At 49.1% G+C, this 17,582-nt stretch overlaps 1 protein-coding gene and 1 long non-coding RNA gene across 9 annotated transcripts in view; one reads left to right on the top strand and one right to left on the bottom strand.

The window, feature by feature from the left end:
- The first annotated feature begins 6,777 nt into the window (after positions 1–6,777).
- LOC121110943 lies at positions 6,778–8,666 on the top strand. Its single transcript, XR_005860374.1, has 3 exons — positions 6,778–6,860; positions 7,039–7,148; positions 7,928–8,666. It is a non-coding gene; the product is annotated as an uncharacterized LOC121110943 (long non-coding RNA).
- Positions 8,667–9,994: 1,328 nt separating this feature from the next.
- LRRC56 (leucine rich repeat containing 56) overlaps positions 9,995–17,582 on the bottom strand; it is a 52,588-nt gene continuing 45,000 nt past the window's right edge. For 7 of the 8 annotated variants that reach the window (XM_040701724.2, XM_040701721.2, XM_025150968.3 and 4 more), the window contains 6 exons: positions 17,182–17,373; positions 15,486–15,550; positions 14,882–15,021; positions 14,327–14,520; positions 11,794–12,163; positions 9,995–11,180 (listed from right to left, as the gene is read on the bottom strand). In XM_040701724.2, coding sequence (XP_040557658.1) covers positions 10,988–11,180; positions 11,794–12,163; positions 14,327–14,520; positions 14,882–15,021; positions 15,486–15,550; positions 17,182–17,373 — 1,154 coding nt within the window. In that variant the 3' untranslated portion in view covers positions 9,995–10,987. The remainder of the gene's footprint in view (positions 11,181–11,793; positions 12,164–14,326; positions 14,521–14,881; positions 15,022–15,485; positions 15,551–17,181; positions 17,374–17,582) is intronic. The other variant, XM_040701722.2, reaches the window with a different exon arrangement.

A 17,582-nucleotide genomic window follows, 5' to 3' on the forward strand; every position in this document is an offset into this window, starting at 1 on the left:
ACCCCCACCACGTCCACTGACCATATATCTCAGTGCCACATCTACCCTTTTCTTGAACACCTCCAGGGTAGGTGACTCCACCACCTCCCTGGGCAGTTTGTTTCAACGCATCACCACTCCTTCGGAGAATAAATATTTCCACATACCCAACCTGAACCTCCCCTGGTGCAACTTAAGGCCATTACCTCTCACCCTGGGTCTGTGGTCGGTATAATCCCTTCTTCCACATACTTTTCTTTCTCATAATATTTCCTCCTCAGACACTCGGGCCTGGGTTGAAAGGCTAGGTGGTGGGGACCTTGGCACCAGATCTCCACCTTTTTCTCCTTTTGTGCTCACACCTCAGCATCCTGCTGAGAAGAGACCGTGTTCCACTGCCTCTGCCACCACCAGGCTTGATTTTGCGTAGAAGACCTCCAGCTTCAGGACGCCTTCAGCTGTGACACCTCAAGTCAGTACGTGCTGCTGGAAATGTCGGTCAGGTTTAGAGAAGGAAAGAAGAGGGAAATCAGGTGGCCCCACATCTCCTGGAGGGGAGTAGAATTGGCTTTGGGCTTGCTGAAGGGTTGTCAGATGCCAGCTCAGTTATTTACAGTGGGGAATGCGAGATGCTGCAGAGAGGGAGTGAAATGGAAGCATTCTGGGGCAATGGCTTAGCAAGGCAGAGGGGTGCTGAAGGGTTAAAGGGTTTTATAGAAGCACAGAAGAGACTAAAGGGATTGGAGAGCAAAAATCCAATTAGGAGATCTAACAGGAAGAAGCCAAGCCCTGAAACAATAAAGATAATGGGTTTAGCTGCCAAAGGAAAGATGAGAACGGAGTGGGGAGAGCAGATTTGTGGCGGGGCCAAGAGGAAGGAAAAGTTGTTGCAAAACTATTGGTTTTTGAATTAAGAATTATTTGTCAAAGCAGAGTCACATTACAGCCTCACCTGCAGCAAAGTTCATCTCAGGACCCAAACTGTGCCATCAATCCTTGCTATTATAGCAGGCTGAATGTCCTCAAAGAAGTTTGAAGTTTGAGCCCATCGCTCACTTAATCCCATGCATTGTGCCATGAGAGAACTGACCTCAGCAAGATTTGTTTGCTTGCTATTCTGTTATCTTGCCAATGCATTTTGCCCGGGATCAAAGCAAAGGAAAGAAGCTGGGGGGTGGATATGCTCTGCAGGCATTCCATGTCCCTAAAGGCCCCTCTCTGCAGCCTCAAAGCCAAATGTAACAGAACAACACAGAGAGGGAGCAAGGAGCTGTCAAAGGTCTGGAGCAGCTTCCCTACAAGTATGTGTTGTGCATATCAGTCTGGAAAAGACATGACTTACGACTGTGAAGTCACGTGTGGACTAGAGAAGGCTGGTGGGGATTGGCCTGCAGTCTTTCCTAAGTCTATGATTGTCTTTCCAGTGCAAGAAGTGAGGTCAGCTTCAAGAGGACAGAGGGCAGACCTGGGTTGCTCCTTGCTGAAGGATGCTGTCGTTTGTAGACATTTAGAGAAAGCTCACGGGGCAACAGTCATCAGGGTTAATAAATAGAGACAAGTTGTGTTGAGGAAGAATTTGGGGCTGTGCTCTTGGCTTGTATTAGTGAGGAGTGCTGAGGGGCGCTTGGGGCACAACCTGCCCAGGTGGGCCTCACACCTGGGAGAGATGAGAAATGAGAAGTATGGAGGAGGCAAGGTCCATGGATGAGAAATGTGTGGGAAATTATGGGCTGCCAAGCAATGTGCCCTTGGCAGCACCTGCTGTTCTCTGAATGCTCTCCGGGACACTGGTTGGCCAACCTCATACAACGGAAGGAACTGCGACTGAAGGAACTGGGGCTGTTTAGTACGGGGAAAAGGAGGCTGAGGGGAGACCTTATTGCTGTCTTCCAATACCTGAAAGGTGCTTACAGCGAGAGCGGGGTTGGTATCTTCTCACTGGTGACAGGTGACAGCATGAAGGGAAATGGCCTCAATCTGTTCCAGGGTAAGTTTAGGTTGGATATCAGGAAAAACTTCTTTACAGAAAGGGTTGTTAAGCACTGGAATAGGCTCCCCAGGGAGGTGGTTGAGTCACCATGCCTGGATGTGTTTAAAAACCATTTGGATGTGGTGCGCAGGGACATGATTTAGCAGAGGGTTGTTAGTTAGGGTAGTATGGTTGGGTTGTGGTTGGACTCGATGATCTTTAAGGTGTTTTCCAACCTGAGCAATTCTATGATTCCATGATTCTATGCTCTAACCCAGTACTGGAGTTTCTCTGTACTCAGATAGGTCTCCATGTAGATCCCAGTTTATTCCCATTAGGTCCCCCAGGATCTGTCCTACACAACCTGACACCGAGTGATTTCTCCCTGCAACGCACATCCTCAACCACTCGTCTTCATCAAAGAAGTCATGCTGTAATTTCAGTGGAGGGATAGCAAGCCAGGTGTGGGCTTTTTGGGCCTTTTGGGATCTCATACTCCAACAAGAGATAGAGGTCTCTGCTTAGAGCCACGGAGCAGTTAAACCCATGTGTAGTCTGCATTTTGTGCCTGTTGGGAACCACATACTCTTGGCCAAGAGCAAGCCCAACAGAAGGATCTTTTCAGGCTCTCAAAGCCAAAAACCAATACCTCTGGCTTGCATCTGGATAGATGACTCTTTAGAGAGCATAGCCTCAATGCACAAACCCATGCAGAAGGTGGGATAAACTCATGACATCACTGCTAGGACAGCCTCTCCCCAGGAAATGCTTGTGGTTTAACAGCCAGCTTGGATGCTCCCATGACATCCCACAGCCATGATGCTCAGGGAGCCCGGCTGAGATGCATCCCATGCCACAGCTGAGATCCAGGCTCCTCCAGCAAAGGAAAGGTCGTCATCGCAGCTCGAGCCTCGTTAGCACTCAGCATTGCACTGATTTAAATCTGTCAGAGTAATTAAAGTGGAACAACGCCCCTGGAACAAATGAAAGCAGTACCCTTTGCATTGGCATAGCTTATTCTTCCACGAGGAAGAGAATAACGCATACGGGGTGCCTAAAGGATGTGTTTATATCAAGCGTGCAGCCTGTAGAATAAAAATATTTCCCTTTCAAAGCACCTGTTGCAAGCCTGGCTGATGTTTGTACTCATGAAAGCGTTGTGTGCGCTCTTGAAAAATTAATCCAAAATAATTAAGAGGGAAAATTTAGATTAGATTAGTGGAACCACATGAAATCTTCTTGTACACACTCTCATTTGGAATAAATGCTCCTTTAATTCAGGTTAATTTATAATTCATAGAAAAGAATAATCCTTAATTAAATGGAAGGGAGCATTGTATTCCAAATGAGAACACTGGTGTGGCTCGCGGCTGCTTTTATTGCACCTGATGTGATGGCAGCGGAGCAGAGACATCTGAGAGCTGCACTGTCCACGTCCCTTGGTGCCACATCTCCACTGTTGTTGAACACCTCCAGGCAGTGACACCACCACCTCCCTGGGCAGCCTGTGCCAGTGCATCACCGCTCCTTAGGAGAATAAATTTTTCCTAATATCCAACCTGAGAAAGGGTTACCATTCAAAACAGCCTTGAGAAAGTGGAGAAATAATCTGCCAAACCACCCAGAACAGAATTCAGCAGAACTGAAGGTGAGGCGTGATGCTTTTGCTGGAGGAGCCGGTTGAATGAAGAGAGTATGGAGAACAGCTGTTGAGCAAAGAAGTCTTATAGAAAAGGTGCATTTGGTCACATTGTGTGATATGAGCCAATCACGTCATGTTGGACCAAGTCAGAAGGGTTACTTGCAGGTGTAACCCCCAAGGTGACCCCTCTCCATGTCCCTTCCACTCACCTTCTTCTACTGGCCCTTGACCTGGGTGAGGAAGCAGCTGGGCTGGCTGCTGGTAGTGTGATGTGGCCTGGGTCCCACTGCCTCCATTTGTCCCTTAGCCTTGTTTCTGCTGTTGGCTGCATTAGAGTAATTCTTCCAGCCCTGTGACATCCATGGAGGCTTTTCCTGGAGCTCCCAGCCTGGAGATGAGACTGCAAAATTCTTCCTTCCCTTCATGCCAAAGGCGCAGACGATTACAGTTTCATTTCTGACTCCTACTTATCCCGCCTCTGAGGGATCAGATTAATTGTGGCACACGATCAAAAAGATTGAAACTAGGAAACCAATAAGCAGCTCACTGCAGTCAGCCTGCTGCAAAGCTCAGCTGCAGATAAGCGCTGCAATTTTGCTGCACATTACCCTGGGTTCAGCTCGGCAAGGGAGCAGGAGCCAACCCGTGTGCTTGCAATGCAGCAAGTGCTCCGCCTGCCCTGCCTCAGTGACACCTCTGCTGGGAGAGCTCCGGCTTCGTGGCGAGTCAAAGCAAAGTGTGAGACCCGTGAAAGTGAGCAGAGCTGTGAGGAAGCACACCGTATGGTGCAGGGTTGTGGCTGAGCACTGGGATGCAGAAGGTGCAGGGTGTCCTCAGGTGCCACGGGTGGGCTAATGTAAGACCTTACACCTTCTCTCCCTCCAAGCACCAGCAATGGACTCCCAACCCCACTATCCCTTTTATGGACGCTTCAGGGAGGGGATGGTGCTCTCTGGATCCTGACCTCGCTGCTGCCCATCTCCTTAACGAAGCCTCCCAGGTTCAGCCCAGGCTAGTACAAGACACAATCACCAGCCCGGTTTGCAGCTGTGTTGCTCATCACCAAGCAGCAGCACACACACTTTCCAGCCCCGCTCTGCTCAGCTACAAAACAGCTGAACCCAGGGAGCTTTTCCAGTGCAACCCTTTTAGTGCTGGTGCTGCTGCATGGATTCACCCTCGGTGTCAGCTCTGAGGGGTGGGGAAAGCCCAGCTGTGATGGTGGCATCTGCCACGCACGCCTGCGGCAGCAAAAGGGCTGGAGGGTGCCACGCGTGGCACCCATCTGCTGCTTCATGTTTGGACAGCTCAGGTTGTGCCACCAGCGGACACCTCCTTGTCCCCTAGGCAGCTCATGGGGCTCTAACTCACAGATGCCCATCCGGAGGCACTGCAGGGCCGCATCCTGCCCGCTCCGTCCCTCTCCATGGTAACAGATGGATGCTGCAGTCCCAGCCCCCTTGGCGCTGCCGGGGCGGGCGGGAGACAGATGGCGATGGAGAGGAATCAGGCCCAGATTCTTCGGAGTCGAAGAAATTGCAGGAATCCCTGATTGCCGGAGCCAAGACGCTGACCCGGCACCGTGGGAGGGAGGGAAGGCGGAGACGCGTGGCTCTGCCGAGCCTGGAATAGCAGAGCAGCTGTTGAGTTATCACTTGTAATTATTACGGCATATGGGAGGTAAAGAATAGCTCCAAAGGGGAGAAAAACAAACAAGGAAAAGGCGGGATGCTGCAGGGCTGAGCTGGGGTCACGGGGCTCTTTTCTCCATCAGAACCAGTGGGAAGCAGGGCGGGAGGAGCAGCACGGTGCAGGTGGACACGGTGTCCATGTCAGAGATTTAAATTCAAAAATTAAACTACAAGCCTCTGAAGTACCCATTGCTGGGGGCTGAGAGAACGTTTCGGGCAAGTTTTGATGGTTGCACATCCTATGCAACAGGTACGGATCCGCAGAGATGACAAGGAGGAGACACTATTCATCCTGGCTCACTGTTCCCTGGGCACCTGCTGATGGCTGTAACTGGACATGACACAGGGCCAGGGGTTGGGGTTACGCTGACAGGGTTAGGGTGACAGGGTTGGTGTTAGGGTTTGCTCTGAGCCAGCTCCCACCCTCCCTGCCCAAAGTAGAATCTGCTCAAAGCAGGCAGCCAATGTGAAGCTCTCGTAAGCCTTCTTCAGTCATCTGAATGTGCTAATTGCTCACCCAGGGACTGTTTCTCTTTCCAGCTTTTGTCCTTAAGAGTAACTGTGCAGCCAGCAGCAGAGCATTGCTTGCAGCAGGATGCGGGGTGATGGGAGCAGGACCCAATGCTGCTCGTGCCCATCATGACAGTGGCAGTTCTGTGGTTTCTTTTAATGCTGGTTAGATTGGGACATTCTGGGTCTCTCACCCCAGATCAACCTAATCCTCACCCCGTGAATCACCCTGCAAATGAGGCTGCGGATGAGGCACTAGAAATACGAAAGACCATTCAAGCTCCGTGATCCAGAACATGAATAAATTGTATGTGGCAGGGAACGGCCCCAGTGCCCATTAAAAGCAACCAAGCAAATCCCACTGGCATCCCGGGATCCCTGCCGAGACACGTGGAGGGCTCAGAGAGTGAAGGAGCAGCTCTGCAGAATCACAGGATATCCCAAGTAGGAAGGGATCCACAAGGATCATCGAGTTTGACTCCTGGCTCCACCCAGGACCACCCAAAATTCAAACCATGTCTCTGAGAGTGTTGTCCAAATGCTGCCCCAATAAGGCATCGACCACCGACTCCTGAGAACAGAGTGAGGCAGGCTGGCTGCAGAGCCAGGTGTGCTAAGAGAGAACTGCAGTGCCTTTGGGAGAGGTGGTTATAGCATTCAGTGTGAATGAGCTGTAGCTGATCCTAAAGGACAGGTGCCTTCACAGTGTTCTATTGTCTTGCAATTGCAAAAATGTAATAATTGCAAGTGACAGAACGTATTAAGCGATGGGATGGCGTTTGCTTAAGAGGTACCATAAGGTGATGCACTGGCACAGGCTGCCCATGGAGGTGGGGAAGTCACTGTCCTGGGGGTGTTCAAGAACCATGGAGATGTGGCAGGGGGTGTCATGGTCTAGAGCAGTCACAGCCATGGGTTGATGGCTGGACTAGCTGATCTTTCCAATCTTAGTGATTCCATAATGCCTTTCATCATAATTCCTGCCTTCTCCACCCTAATTCCACCTCACTGAAGCTGCAAAAGAAGCCAAGAGCCGTGAGACCTTTGGACACCATCAGCACAAACAGAGGTGGTATCCATAGTCCAGCACATGTATTGTCTGAGTGTAAATAGTTCCCGGGAGCTGAGACCTCCCAGAATGTTCCCTTATTTCCTTATCTTCCTCTGCAAATCATGCATGTTGCCTTGGCTGCCAGCAGCTCCTTGTCCAAGAGATATCTGCCCCGCTCCACCTCTTCTCCCCTCAGGTCTGACACATTGGAAAGCCCTTATCACCGCCTGTGTGTTTATTCTGTTCAAACTGCAAACTGAAAGAAGACAAGCTAACCATTCTTTGCAAAGTCTGCTGGATCTTAAGGTAAAGTTGTCACTTTTTCCATAGCAACAATGGTCTCTCCTTTGTTTTTCCATTCCGCTAATCTAATCCAAAGATCTGTTTGGATTCCAGCTCCCCCTGGACCGTGCATAATCCAAAAAAATCAGTATTGTGCAACAGCAGTTGAATGGGGAAAATAACACCTTTCTTTTTGTTCTTCAAAACCACGAAGCCGTCACTAGATGCAAGGAAAGAGATAGGGCTGTCTCTGGGCAACCCGTCCCAGGCCTCACCACACTGGTGCTGAGCCCACGGCAGATCTGGCAGAGCTCACATCTACAGCAAAAATAATCTCATCAGGATGTGCTGGGATTGCACATAGCATCCCTGGGTGCCATACAGCACCAGCACTGAGGCAGGGTTGGGGTGTTCTGCATATCTCGTGAGGCGCAGGCTTCCTATGAAAATAACCCCAAAGTAATCAAGGTAGGTGGTGCATGAAGACACAGCCTACATAGCACGTGGGACACTGCATGAGCCAGCACATGGGACGTGGAATGATGTGACGAAGGACAGACTGCGCTCACTGCATGCTGAATGCCTCCCAAGTCATCCAAAGTTGCTTGCATTTGGTTCCCCAGCCATTTTACTTTTAAAACTTAACTTGTGAGACTCTCTTCTTCCCTCTAGTGTCCATTTCAAGATATTCAACCCTCCCGCTCACCAAATCCAGCAAAAGCTGTGGGTTGTCTTCATATAGGAACATCCACACTCCTCCTCAGACAGAAGGAGAACTGACACTCCATTTTTTTTCCTTACAGTTGGAAAATAAATGAACATCAGGAACTGAAGACCAAGCTATGCCACTTCTCAGAGAGACCAAGCAATTTGTTCAAGGGTGCCAGAGAAGACCGTCGTGGAGCAGAAAACTGTTCCCATTGCCCCTAGGGCGGGACGGAGGCTGTAGCCACGAGGTTATCTTCCTTTTGGTGGCACCATGATGTCACTTCCCAATTAACTCAATGCTTTCTGGCAAGTCCCACTGGCAGCTCCCTCTTCTGGGACAGAGAAGTGCCATATCTGCACCTTGATCTCCAGGAAGGCCTTCTCGCCTCTAGCCCTGCTGGGGGAAGATGAGTGCAAAGCCTCTGGTGGGACAGAAGGCCACCAGCCTTCCAACATGTCCTCCTATTGCAGCAGCCATCCCTCCAGCGATGTCTAGTGCTCCAAATACTGCTGGGAATAGCAAGCACTAAAAGGAGACTCTCTTCCAGGCTGGCAAGGAGATGTACAAGATGGCATATTCTCTGCTCCTGTGTCCATGCCATGTGGGCTAATCTCAGAATCACAGCACAGACATGGAAGTGACACGAGGCTGGAGATCACCTGGTCCAACCCCCTGATGGGGAAAAACTGCTTGGCTTCCCAGGAGCAGCTGCTCCATGTGTGGCACCGAGGGGCACCAGGGCACTGTGGAGCTGTCTTGATGGCTTCCTCCATCTGCCAAGCTCGTTTGCCATCAGACAGCTCAGTAATTACATACAACAGCCTTGTACAGCAGCTGAGCAGCCTCTTCTCATTTTGTCGCCAATTAATCACGTATGACAACTTGTGCATGGCAGCATCATCCTCTCAAAGTCCCCAGCCTGGGTACCACTTACACCTCAGAAAAAGAACAATTATTCCCTGCATTAACCAAACATCGGTCACTGCCAGAGAACAGACCGGGCTGCACCGTGAGCCATCTCAAATCCCATTACACAACAGAGAGACTGGCACTACTCAAGCGCGAGGCACTCAAGAAATGACCCCAGAAGCACCCATTCCTTACCATGGGTGCACTGTGCACAGCACTGAGACCAAACACTTGGGCTCTGAACACAGCGCCTGTCCAAGAAACTACCCTAGAAATTATCCTGGGCTGACCCATAGTCTGTGTTTAAATGAGATGTGTATGTGAGACTTTCTTTCCTTAATGTCTCCTGGGCTTCCTCCTCCTTGGCAGGCAAAGACAGTATCTCCTCTTCATCTGGCAATGGAGATGAATGTGTTCCAAGTGCAAAGCAGCCCATTTCTACAAAGCCTTCAACACAAGTGAGCACAGCAGCCATGAGCAGTGTGTAAGAGCTGTGCTACGTACAAAGCTGTGGTGAGGAGACTGGACAGGCTGGCATCCCCGTGGCATTTTGGTTACCCTGGAAGCAGTGACAGACAGCAGTGTGGCAGCCTAGCAGCTGGTGGAAACGTCCCTACCCATGGCAGGGGTTGGAACTGGGTGGGCTGTAAGGTCCCTTCCAACTCAAGCCACTCTATGATCAATAGGTCAAGCAGACACCTTGTCCTGATCTATAATTTAGCAACGTAAGGACAAATCCCCTTTTTTTCTGACCACACCTCCAAGCCCTCTCCCCACTGCAGCAATGCTCCTTGCCCCAAACATGCAGAGCCAAGTGGCGCTCATTGAGAGAAGAGCTCCCAGGCACTTCTGAGAGCAGTTTCCAAAATCTGTACCCAGAGTTCTGCACAACATGTGCAGCCCAGTCCAGCCGCCCCATTTTCCAAGCACAAAAACCCACTTAAGCTTTTTTTCCTACCCTCTTGAAACCAAAGACGCAAACTGAGAAGGAGGCTCAGAATACCCGAAGAGCGCGCTCCTACCCATCACCCACCGCTACAGCCCTGCACAATCAGAGCCCAATTGTTACCCTGCTGCAGACTACTTCCTAACGCTGTGCTGCCACTTGCTTGGGTCAGGTTCTTTTTGGCCACGGTCACGGCCAGTGGCACTGGTAAAGAGTCAATCTGAGGAGCCAGTTGAATGACGCACGCACTGGTGGTGGGTAACGTCTGCCTCATCCACAGTGTTTCATGGAATCACACACCAAAAGTTGGTTTTGATGCTTTTTGATGGATAATTTCCTCTAGTGCCCACCAAAGCTGGGCAAACCAGCTTCCAGCTGCAGGCTGTTTTGTAAGAGAAAGCAGTGCACCACAACAAGCTGAAGATTTTGGGCTTTCTCTGCCATTCCGTTCCTTTACTTTTATCTGATTGGTAGAAAGAAGACATGAAACAATTAATTCACTTGTCACATACTTACTGTTTCATCAAGTGATTTTAAAATACACATCTGACATGGTAACTGAAACAGTAAAAAAAAAATGTGATGATGCTCGGCTTCAGACTGCAACATCAATGAAGTCATAAGGCACAGCCGCTGGGATCAGCATCTCAGCCACTAAAACCAGCTCTTTTGAACCCCACCCAACTACAAACCAAACGCCCCACTGTAAAACAAGAGATCTTCTTACTTTCCCTGCCTCATCTTTGCCACTGCATTATTTAAAAATGACTCAGTCATATGATAGGCAAACATGCTCAGGTCAACGCTGCCTTGAACCCTTGGCTTTGTCCCTGCAAAGGACACACGGCAGGGATGCTTATAGGCCAGGCTGCTGAGTGTGAGGGGGAATGCTGCACGTCTCCCACTTCCTCCAGCCCACCCTGGAACTGGCAGGCACTGAGCCCTGCTGGTTTACTGCCACTGCCTCACCACAGAGTGGGGCACGAGGCAGGAGAGAGGAAATACATTAGGAGTTGTTCTGTTTTAGTGCATGAAGGCTGCAAAAAATAACCGTGTTTGCTGTCTTAAGGGCTTGATTAGCTCTTCTGTTGATCAGCAGGTGCTCTTTAAAGAAAGCACTTCTGGACCAGCTGTAGCCTTACTTGAGGCAAATCATGGCATTTGTTTGAACTGCCCTACTTGCATGGCTCTGCTTTCATCTTGTGGAGGCAGCTGAAAGATGGCACTGATCCTCCAAGTGTCAGGACTGCACCCAGTGCGTGGAGATGGCACGGCGTCAGTGGGTCTGATACATACGGGCTATGAGCGGGGACTCCTGCTTTGAGATGTTGATGAGACAGCGGGTCTGGCTGGCAGCTTCTGCAGCACTGCCCCAGCAGTCGGGGGGCAAACGGCGTTCAGCAGCCCAACCCTCCCTAAGGGTCTTGGGGGTGAGAGGACAACCGGCTGGGGATGGCTGGTCACTCTGTGGGGACTCCCGTCCAGGGTGGGGCTGAGGAAAAGAGAGAAAAACACCATAGTGGCATTATGCTACTCTGGATCTGGATACCTGCATTCAAAGAAGCAGCGCAACGTCAACTTTACAGTAAGAAGATCTAGAAATAACCATGTTTTGGTGCATGTGGCACTTATCTGATGCCTACGTTATTTTTCTAAGTGTTTTCTAAAATGGGTTGATGAAAATCTCAAGGTAAAAAAGCCACAGTGGAATGTCAAGAACTCATTCTGGGATTTACTCAAGGTATCTCAAATGAGTGCCACCAAAATCCTCTGCAACAGAGAATTTGTGTGTCCAGTGGGGGCAGTGAAGCTGTGAAGGGTCTGGAGCACAAGTCTTATAGAAAAGGAGGCTCAAGGGAGGCTTTATCACTCTCTACAGTGATCTGAAAGGAGACCGTGGTGAGGTGGGGGTCAGCTTCTCCTCAGTAACTGCCAGAGGATGAGAGGGAATGGTCTCAAGTTGCACCAGGGGAGATTCAGGTTGGATATCAGGAAAAATTTCTTAGAAAGAGTGGTGAGGCATTGGAAGAGGTTGCCCAGGGAGGAGGTGGAGTCACCGTCCCTGGAGGCGTTCAAGGAAAGGGTAGTGCCAGCAGCACACACACCTGATGCCTGCTGATCCAACAGCTGCAGGTCCTGAGATAGGCCTCTGCCTGGCAGTGCTGCCATCGGTCTGGCACTGCCCCTGGGGGCTGAGGGGCAGAGGCTCCTGTGCTGCTGGTGCGCTGTGCAGGCTCAGCAGAGCAAGGCTTTTGCCCAGCAGCTGAGCTGAAGTCTCTCGAGTTGCCTGTGCCTGGCATTGCTGGGGCTCCTCTGGGCTGGTTAGCTTCAGGCACCTCGCCCTGTGCTTCCTCAGCTCCTGGGGTCTTGCTGCAAAACCTATCAGAGTCGCAGGTGAAGGGCTCTTTGGAGGAGATGGGATTAGACAGCGGTTCTGGCTGGAGAACACGGTGCCTTCTTGAGCATGTAATGAATCTGAAACATGGGCAGAAGCACAGCAATTTACTGCTTCGTGATACTGAATGTGCTAAATGACTGACCATCTAGTCCCAGCAGTCAACCCATCACCACCATGCCCACTAACCTCCTGTCCCAAGGCAGGACCAAGCACACCTGCACCATTCCTGGCCAGTGCCCACACCCTGACCTGTTTTAAGCACCAGAGTTCCCCATCCAGCCCTCCAAAGTTCAGTGCACAAAGAACACAGATGAGTAGAACCACTTTTTTCTTAGCCCACGCAATCCTCAGGTGCAACACACAAAAGAGAAGTCTTATTGGTGACTTACAAATATAACAAGCATGCGTACATGCTTCAAAACCATTCTATATATAGCAGGGATCCAGTTGCTTGTCTATTAAAAGACCCAACTGCACCTAACTGCCTGATGTGCAGAATCCATGGCAGGAACACTATCTAAAGAACGTGCCACCCCAAACCCAGGCACAGAACATTCATGTTTCTATCTCCTAATGTATTTTACCATGTAGATAACCACACAAACTTTCCCACCCCAGCATATGCTTTAAAAACGACTAAATCTGATGTTTGGTTTTTTTTGTTTGTTTGTTTTAAAGATACACTGAAAGAATGGCATGCCTGACTCCAGAGCCCGAAATATCACTGGAAGATTCCAAAGCATGCAGATTATATAGACCTGATGCTGCATACACTTTTAAATAGGAGCAGTTTAGCTCCAATGACTTGTCCTTTCCTGGTCAGGATTATTTGCAGCAACAAGCTCTACTCCCAGAAAACCACAGCGGGGTAAACTTCTACAGCTAAGTGCTCTCCAAATCTTCAAACAGTCTCAACGCACAGAAGTCAAGCGTGTTTTGTACCTTGTTGAATAAAGTCAACCAGTTGTCAAAATTCTATCAGGTATTTGCTCTGTAAAACATGTCTGTCTGTTAGGGACAGTGACCAAAGGCTGTTCTATACAAACCTTGGTCATGAGGGCCAGTTGTTTATGATTTGGGATCTGGGTGATCCATTCCATCCCTAGGTGACACCAGATTTCAAACCACTCAGTCAACCTTGTTGACTTGTCAACCTCGTTGACAGATCTCAACAACTACACTCACGCCCATCCACTTCTATGAGGTATGGCATTGGCACACCGAGAGATGATTGGAGATGTTTGGAGATCACAGCAAATCATACCCAATCTAAAGAAATCATATTAAATCTAAAAGTCATTTTTAATCTACAGAGATCATCAGATCATTGTCTAAGATTTCTGTGGTCACTGGACAGTAGGCCATTCCTTTAGATTTTTCCAATCTGTTTCTATCCTTAAGGAGATACCATTTACTTGACATTTTATACAGAGAGATATTTTTTGAATTTCTCAATTGTTCTTTGAATTATTCAATTGTTCTTTCAAATTAGGACGCTTACACTTTTTGTTACAAATACATTTGGAAAAAAATATATTTTCCCAAATTTGTAATAGATTCATTTAGCACTTGAAAGAAATGTAAAACCACATCTCACACACTAATACCTACTGAAGCAAAAAATGTGACTATTAACAGTGGAAATAGATTCAAGACATACTTTTTTAATCTCCTCTACTCAATATGTTCTTGGAATAACCATTATTAATGTTTCTAATAACCTTAAATACGATATTCAACAACTCTGCTCTCATTCATGTAAGTGCAATTCCAGAGAGGTCTTTGGCTTTCTTCCTGGGCAAAAGAGCACATTTCATTTTTAAACACTCTACTGAATGTCTTCCCAGAATTCCCAGCAGCCCACTTGCACCTTAATCATCAGCTCAGACATTACCTGCATCAGTGCCAACTGGGGTAAAACAGCTCGGTTGGAACAACAGTATTTTACGCTCACCTGACACCACCACAAATCAATGACACAAGATGAAGGACAAAGGCACATCCTTCCCCTAGCCAGAATGCTAAGATGGTGTAAGATCAACTTTATTTTCCTTAATTCTACAGATCTGTGTTGAAATGCACCAACTGACGGTCAACACGGTTGGTCACTGTGTCCTGAGCAGACACTGGATGCCACACCCTATGAAACAACACAGTTCCTAAAAAATTTATCAGTCAATAGTCAGCAGCACTTGTCCCCACACAGTAACAACCCTTCCCCGGAGGCCTGGGTCCAGTACCTGAGGATGTATGGGAGAGACAGGAGTGGAAAGAAGAGTCAGGCGAAATCCCTTCAGTGAGATCCTCATCTGAGGTGTCCCTCAGCTTACTCTCACCGCCGTTGGCCAGGCTGCAGCCTTCATCCTCTTCCTCATCATCTGTAGCTACCTTTGCTGCTGGGATGCCCCTTTCTTGCTGAGCTGCGTGCAGGCACCTGGACAACAGGAAGTGTTTTACCACTGAGCATAGCCTTGAGTTGAGAGTATGCAGTACGCCAAGTGCAGGCAAACATTGAGTCTGTGGATTTAGCCACCCACAGTACTTTGCTACTTACCTGCAGGTACGCAGAATCATCCTAAATGGATCAGACATTACGTCTGATCATCTGAAGGCGTTCCTTTCCCCATCCCACTGGCTTCGCAGCAGGGATGAGCCATCCCAAGAGGCTGGCTGGGAGGGAAGGCAGAAGGCTATCCCACGGAACTGCCACCAGGTGGCCAAAGAGTTTGTTTTATTTCACAGCAGAAAACGAATCCCTGCTTTATTGCATAACAAGAACTCTCCCACACTCTCACCGCCGCTTATGCTGCTCTCTCCACACTCTCGGCGCAGAGAAGACGTCTTTCTGGCTCACACCTCCTCCTCCTCCTCCTCCAGAGATGTCAGGGTTTTCTATCTTCAGACTGCACAGTTTCAAGGAGCTCGCTGCAGGCGGCTGAAAAAGTGACACAAGTAGCCTTGATGACCTCAGGAACTTCCTCCATGCTGAACCTCAGGGACTATAGGAGCTAACCCTGTGAGCCAGACCGCACACCCCATGGGTGTTCTCTCACTCAGTTACTGGCCCGCTGACACAAACAGGCTGACCTGTATGGCCACAGGACTGCTCCACTACTGAGAACAACACACTTTGTATTTACTTAACCAACAGCAACCACCTCGTAGACCTGACTACGCCAACATCACATCACTGAAAAATCTTCTGCTGAGTAATTATTGTAGAAATGTGGCCAAATGTTGCCATTTTGACTTGGGCTTTGATTAGGCAGGTTGATAAGAACGTGGGGCTCTGGGTCCATAGAAGAGAGTGAGCCACCAAAACCACAGTGGAAACTCAGCTGATCGTAAGATTTATGTGGGCAACCAGGCAGGGACATGAAGTGCACAGGAAAAACATACACCTAGCTTTAGCCTCCTTGCACGAAGGGCCTTGATGGGGTTCCCACATATAACTTGGCTGAGTCCTAAGAGGAAAAGAAAAAAAGATTAATGAATCATTCCAGCATTTAGCGAATTGTGCTGCCTTTGAAATCAGTCAGCACCATTTCCTGCATACAAAGGCATGTCATGTTTTCTGGTGCGGGCTCCCTGTGTCAGCTCACATGGCTGACACTAATGCTAAGAGGCAGTTTCTCTGTTTCCCCCCCCCCCAGAATCTCTTTCTTTCTGCTCCTGCCCTGCCTCCCCCACTGTACTGGTACACACATTTGTGGGGCGAGGCGGTGAGTAAGAGCAGGGAACAGATCCAGATTAAAACAGAATATGGATTTTGTTTTGTTTTGCTGCGTCATTTTTCAGCTGGATCTTGAGCAGAATCAGGTTCTCCATGTGCCTATGCAGATGTCTCTTGTTTTGACATGAGCAAGGCAGCAAAGGAGAGGGAAGAAGCAGTGAACATTGGGTGAAACAGCCTCTATCAGTAGAGCTAGCACTTAAAAGTGCACGTGAAATTATGGTCTCATTCTCTGGCAAGCTGTACTCAGCTTCCATGCACTTCTTTGAACGTACACTCAGCTGTTAATGCTGCACTACTTCATCCCAATCATATCCCTAATTCCTACCTACAGTCAGGAACTGAGGTGGGACCGGTGCCTGGGAGAGGCAAACACTGCTTCTTCCTATCTAATCTGCCCCTTCAGAGATGCTGGAGTTGCAGAATCTAAGTCTCCCCAGGGAAACGAGGGAAGGATGCCTTGGGAAGTCCAGCATTTCCTATGAGGAAATGCTCTCTCTCTTTCTAACCAGCTGTCCCCAGGAGTCCAGCCAGCAGGTCTCAGAGACATCTCTGTTCTCCAGTTTGATATTCTTGACCTACATCACGTCCACACTGTCACCTGCCCCCAGAAGAACAAGGATGCAGCTGAGGAAGCGTGAATGTCATTCATCCTGAATGAGCCTGGAAAGCACAGGGCCCTCCATCCTCACCTCCGTTTATGCTAACATGGTGGTGCTAACACGATGGTGCTCCCATATGGCAGAGCCAGGCTGTCATGTCAGGGCACAGCAGGCATTGGCACAGCTGAGGTTTGAGCTTGCCTGCAGATCAGGTATGTGAAACCAAGGAACTGAATCCTTTTACTGACCCAGCCCTGGAAACCCAAAAGGACGCTGTCACTGATCACAGAATGGCTTAGGTTGGAGTGGACTCTAAATATCACTGAGCTCCAACCTCGGTGCCGTGGGCAGAGCTGCCGCCCACCAGATCAGGCCGCCCAGGGCCCCATCCAACCTGGCCTTGAATGCCTCCAGGGATGGGGCATCCTCAGCTCCTCTGGGCAAGTAGACATGATACATCAAGTGGTTTTCGATGGTAGTGATCCTGCTGCAGCATGAGTCTGCAGAACACATACTGCACCTTCCAGCGCATAATCCACTGGAGATAAGCCAGTGTGCATCAGCATGCCTTTCTAGAGAACTAGACTGTATGGATCACATTACAAAGATTGAACAAGATGTGCCCAGGTTTCTTCATGTGAGCTGAGCCTGATGTAGCAGTAGCACAGCTGGGTGTTATTCAAAGCATCCAGGTTTTCATCAGCAATAATAACATCCAGGTGGAGGTGAGGGAAAGAACCAGATTAAAAAATTACATTACCATGTGTCAAATCACTGCAGTTATCCGGAAACAGGTCTTCAGAAATAGTGGGATCTGGAAGAGGAGAGCTGTCGTACAACAGATGGGAATTGCTACACCTTCCTGCACTAGCAGACCGCTGTGCAGTTCCAGGTCTGGAAGCTGTAGGAGGTCTTGGGCTGGATCCAGGCTGCCTTGCCATTGCAAGTGGACCTAAGAGAGAAGTTTCATCAGTGTAAGCACAGCAGCTGTAAACCACACCATCACAATGCTGGTGGTGACAGACACTTTACCAGTAATCAACTAGGGCAAACCATATACACGAGTTATGGAAACCTGGAAATTGCAGTGATAGATTTTTCCAGACAGATAATTCTCACAGCAGAAAGAAATGTGGTAATTGAATTTCAGAGTGGTACAGG

The sequence above is a fragment of the Gallus gallus genome, chromosome 5 (assembly GCF_016699485.2).
Source record: "Gallus gallus isolate bGalGal1 chromosome 5, bGalGal1.mat.broiler.GRCg7b, whole genome shotgun sequence".
Lineage (NCBI taxonomy): Eukaryota > Metazoa > Chordata > Aves > Galliformes > Phasianidae > Gallus > Gallus gallus.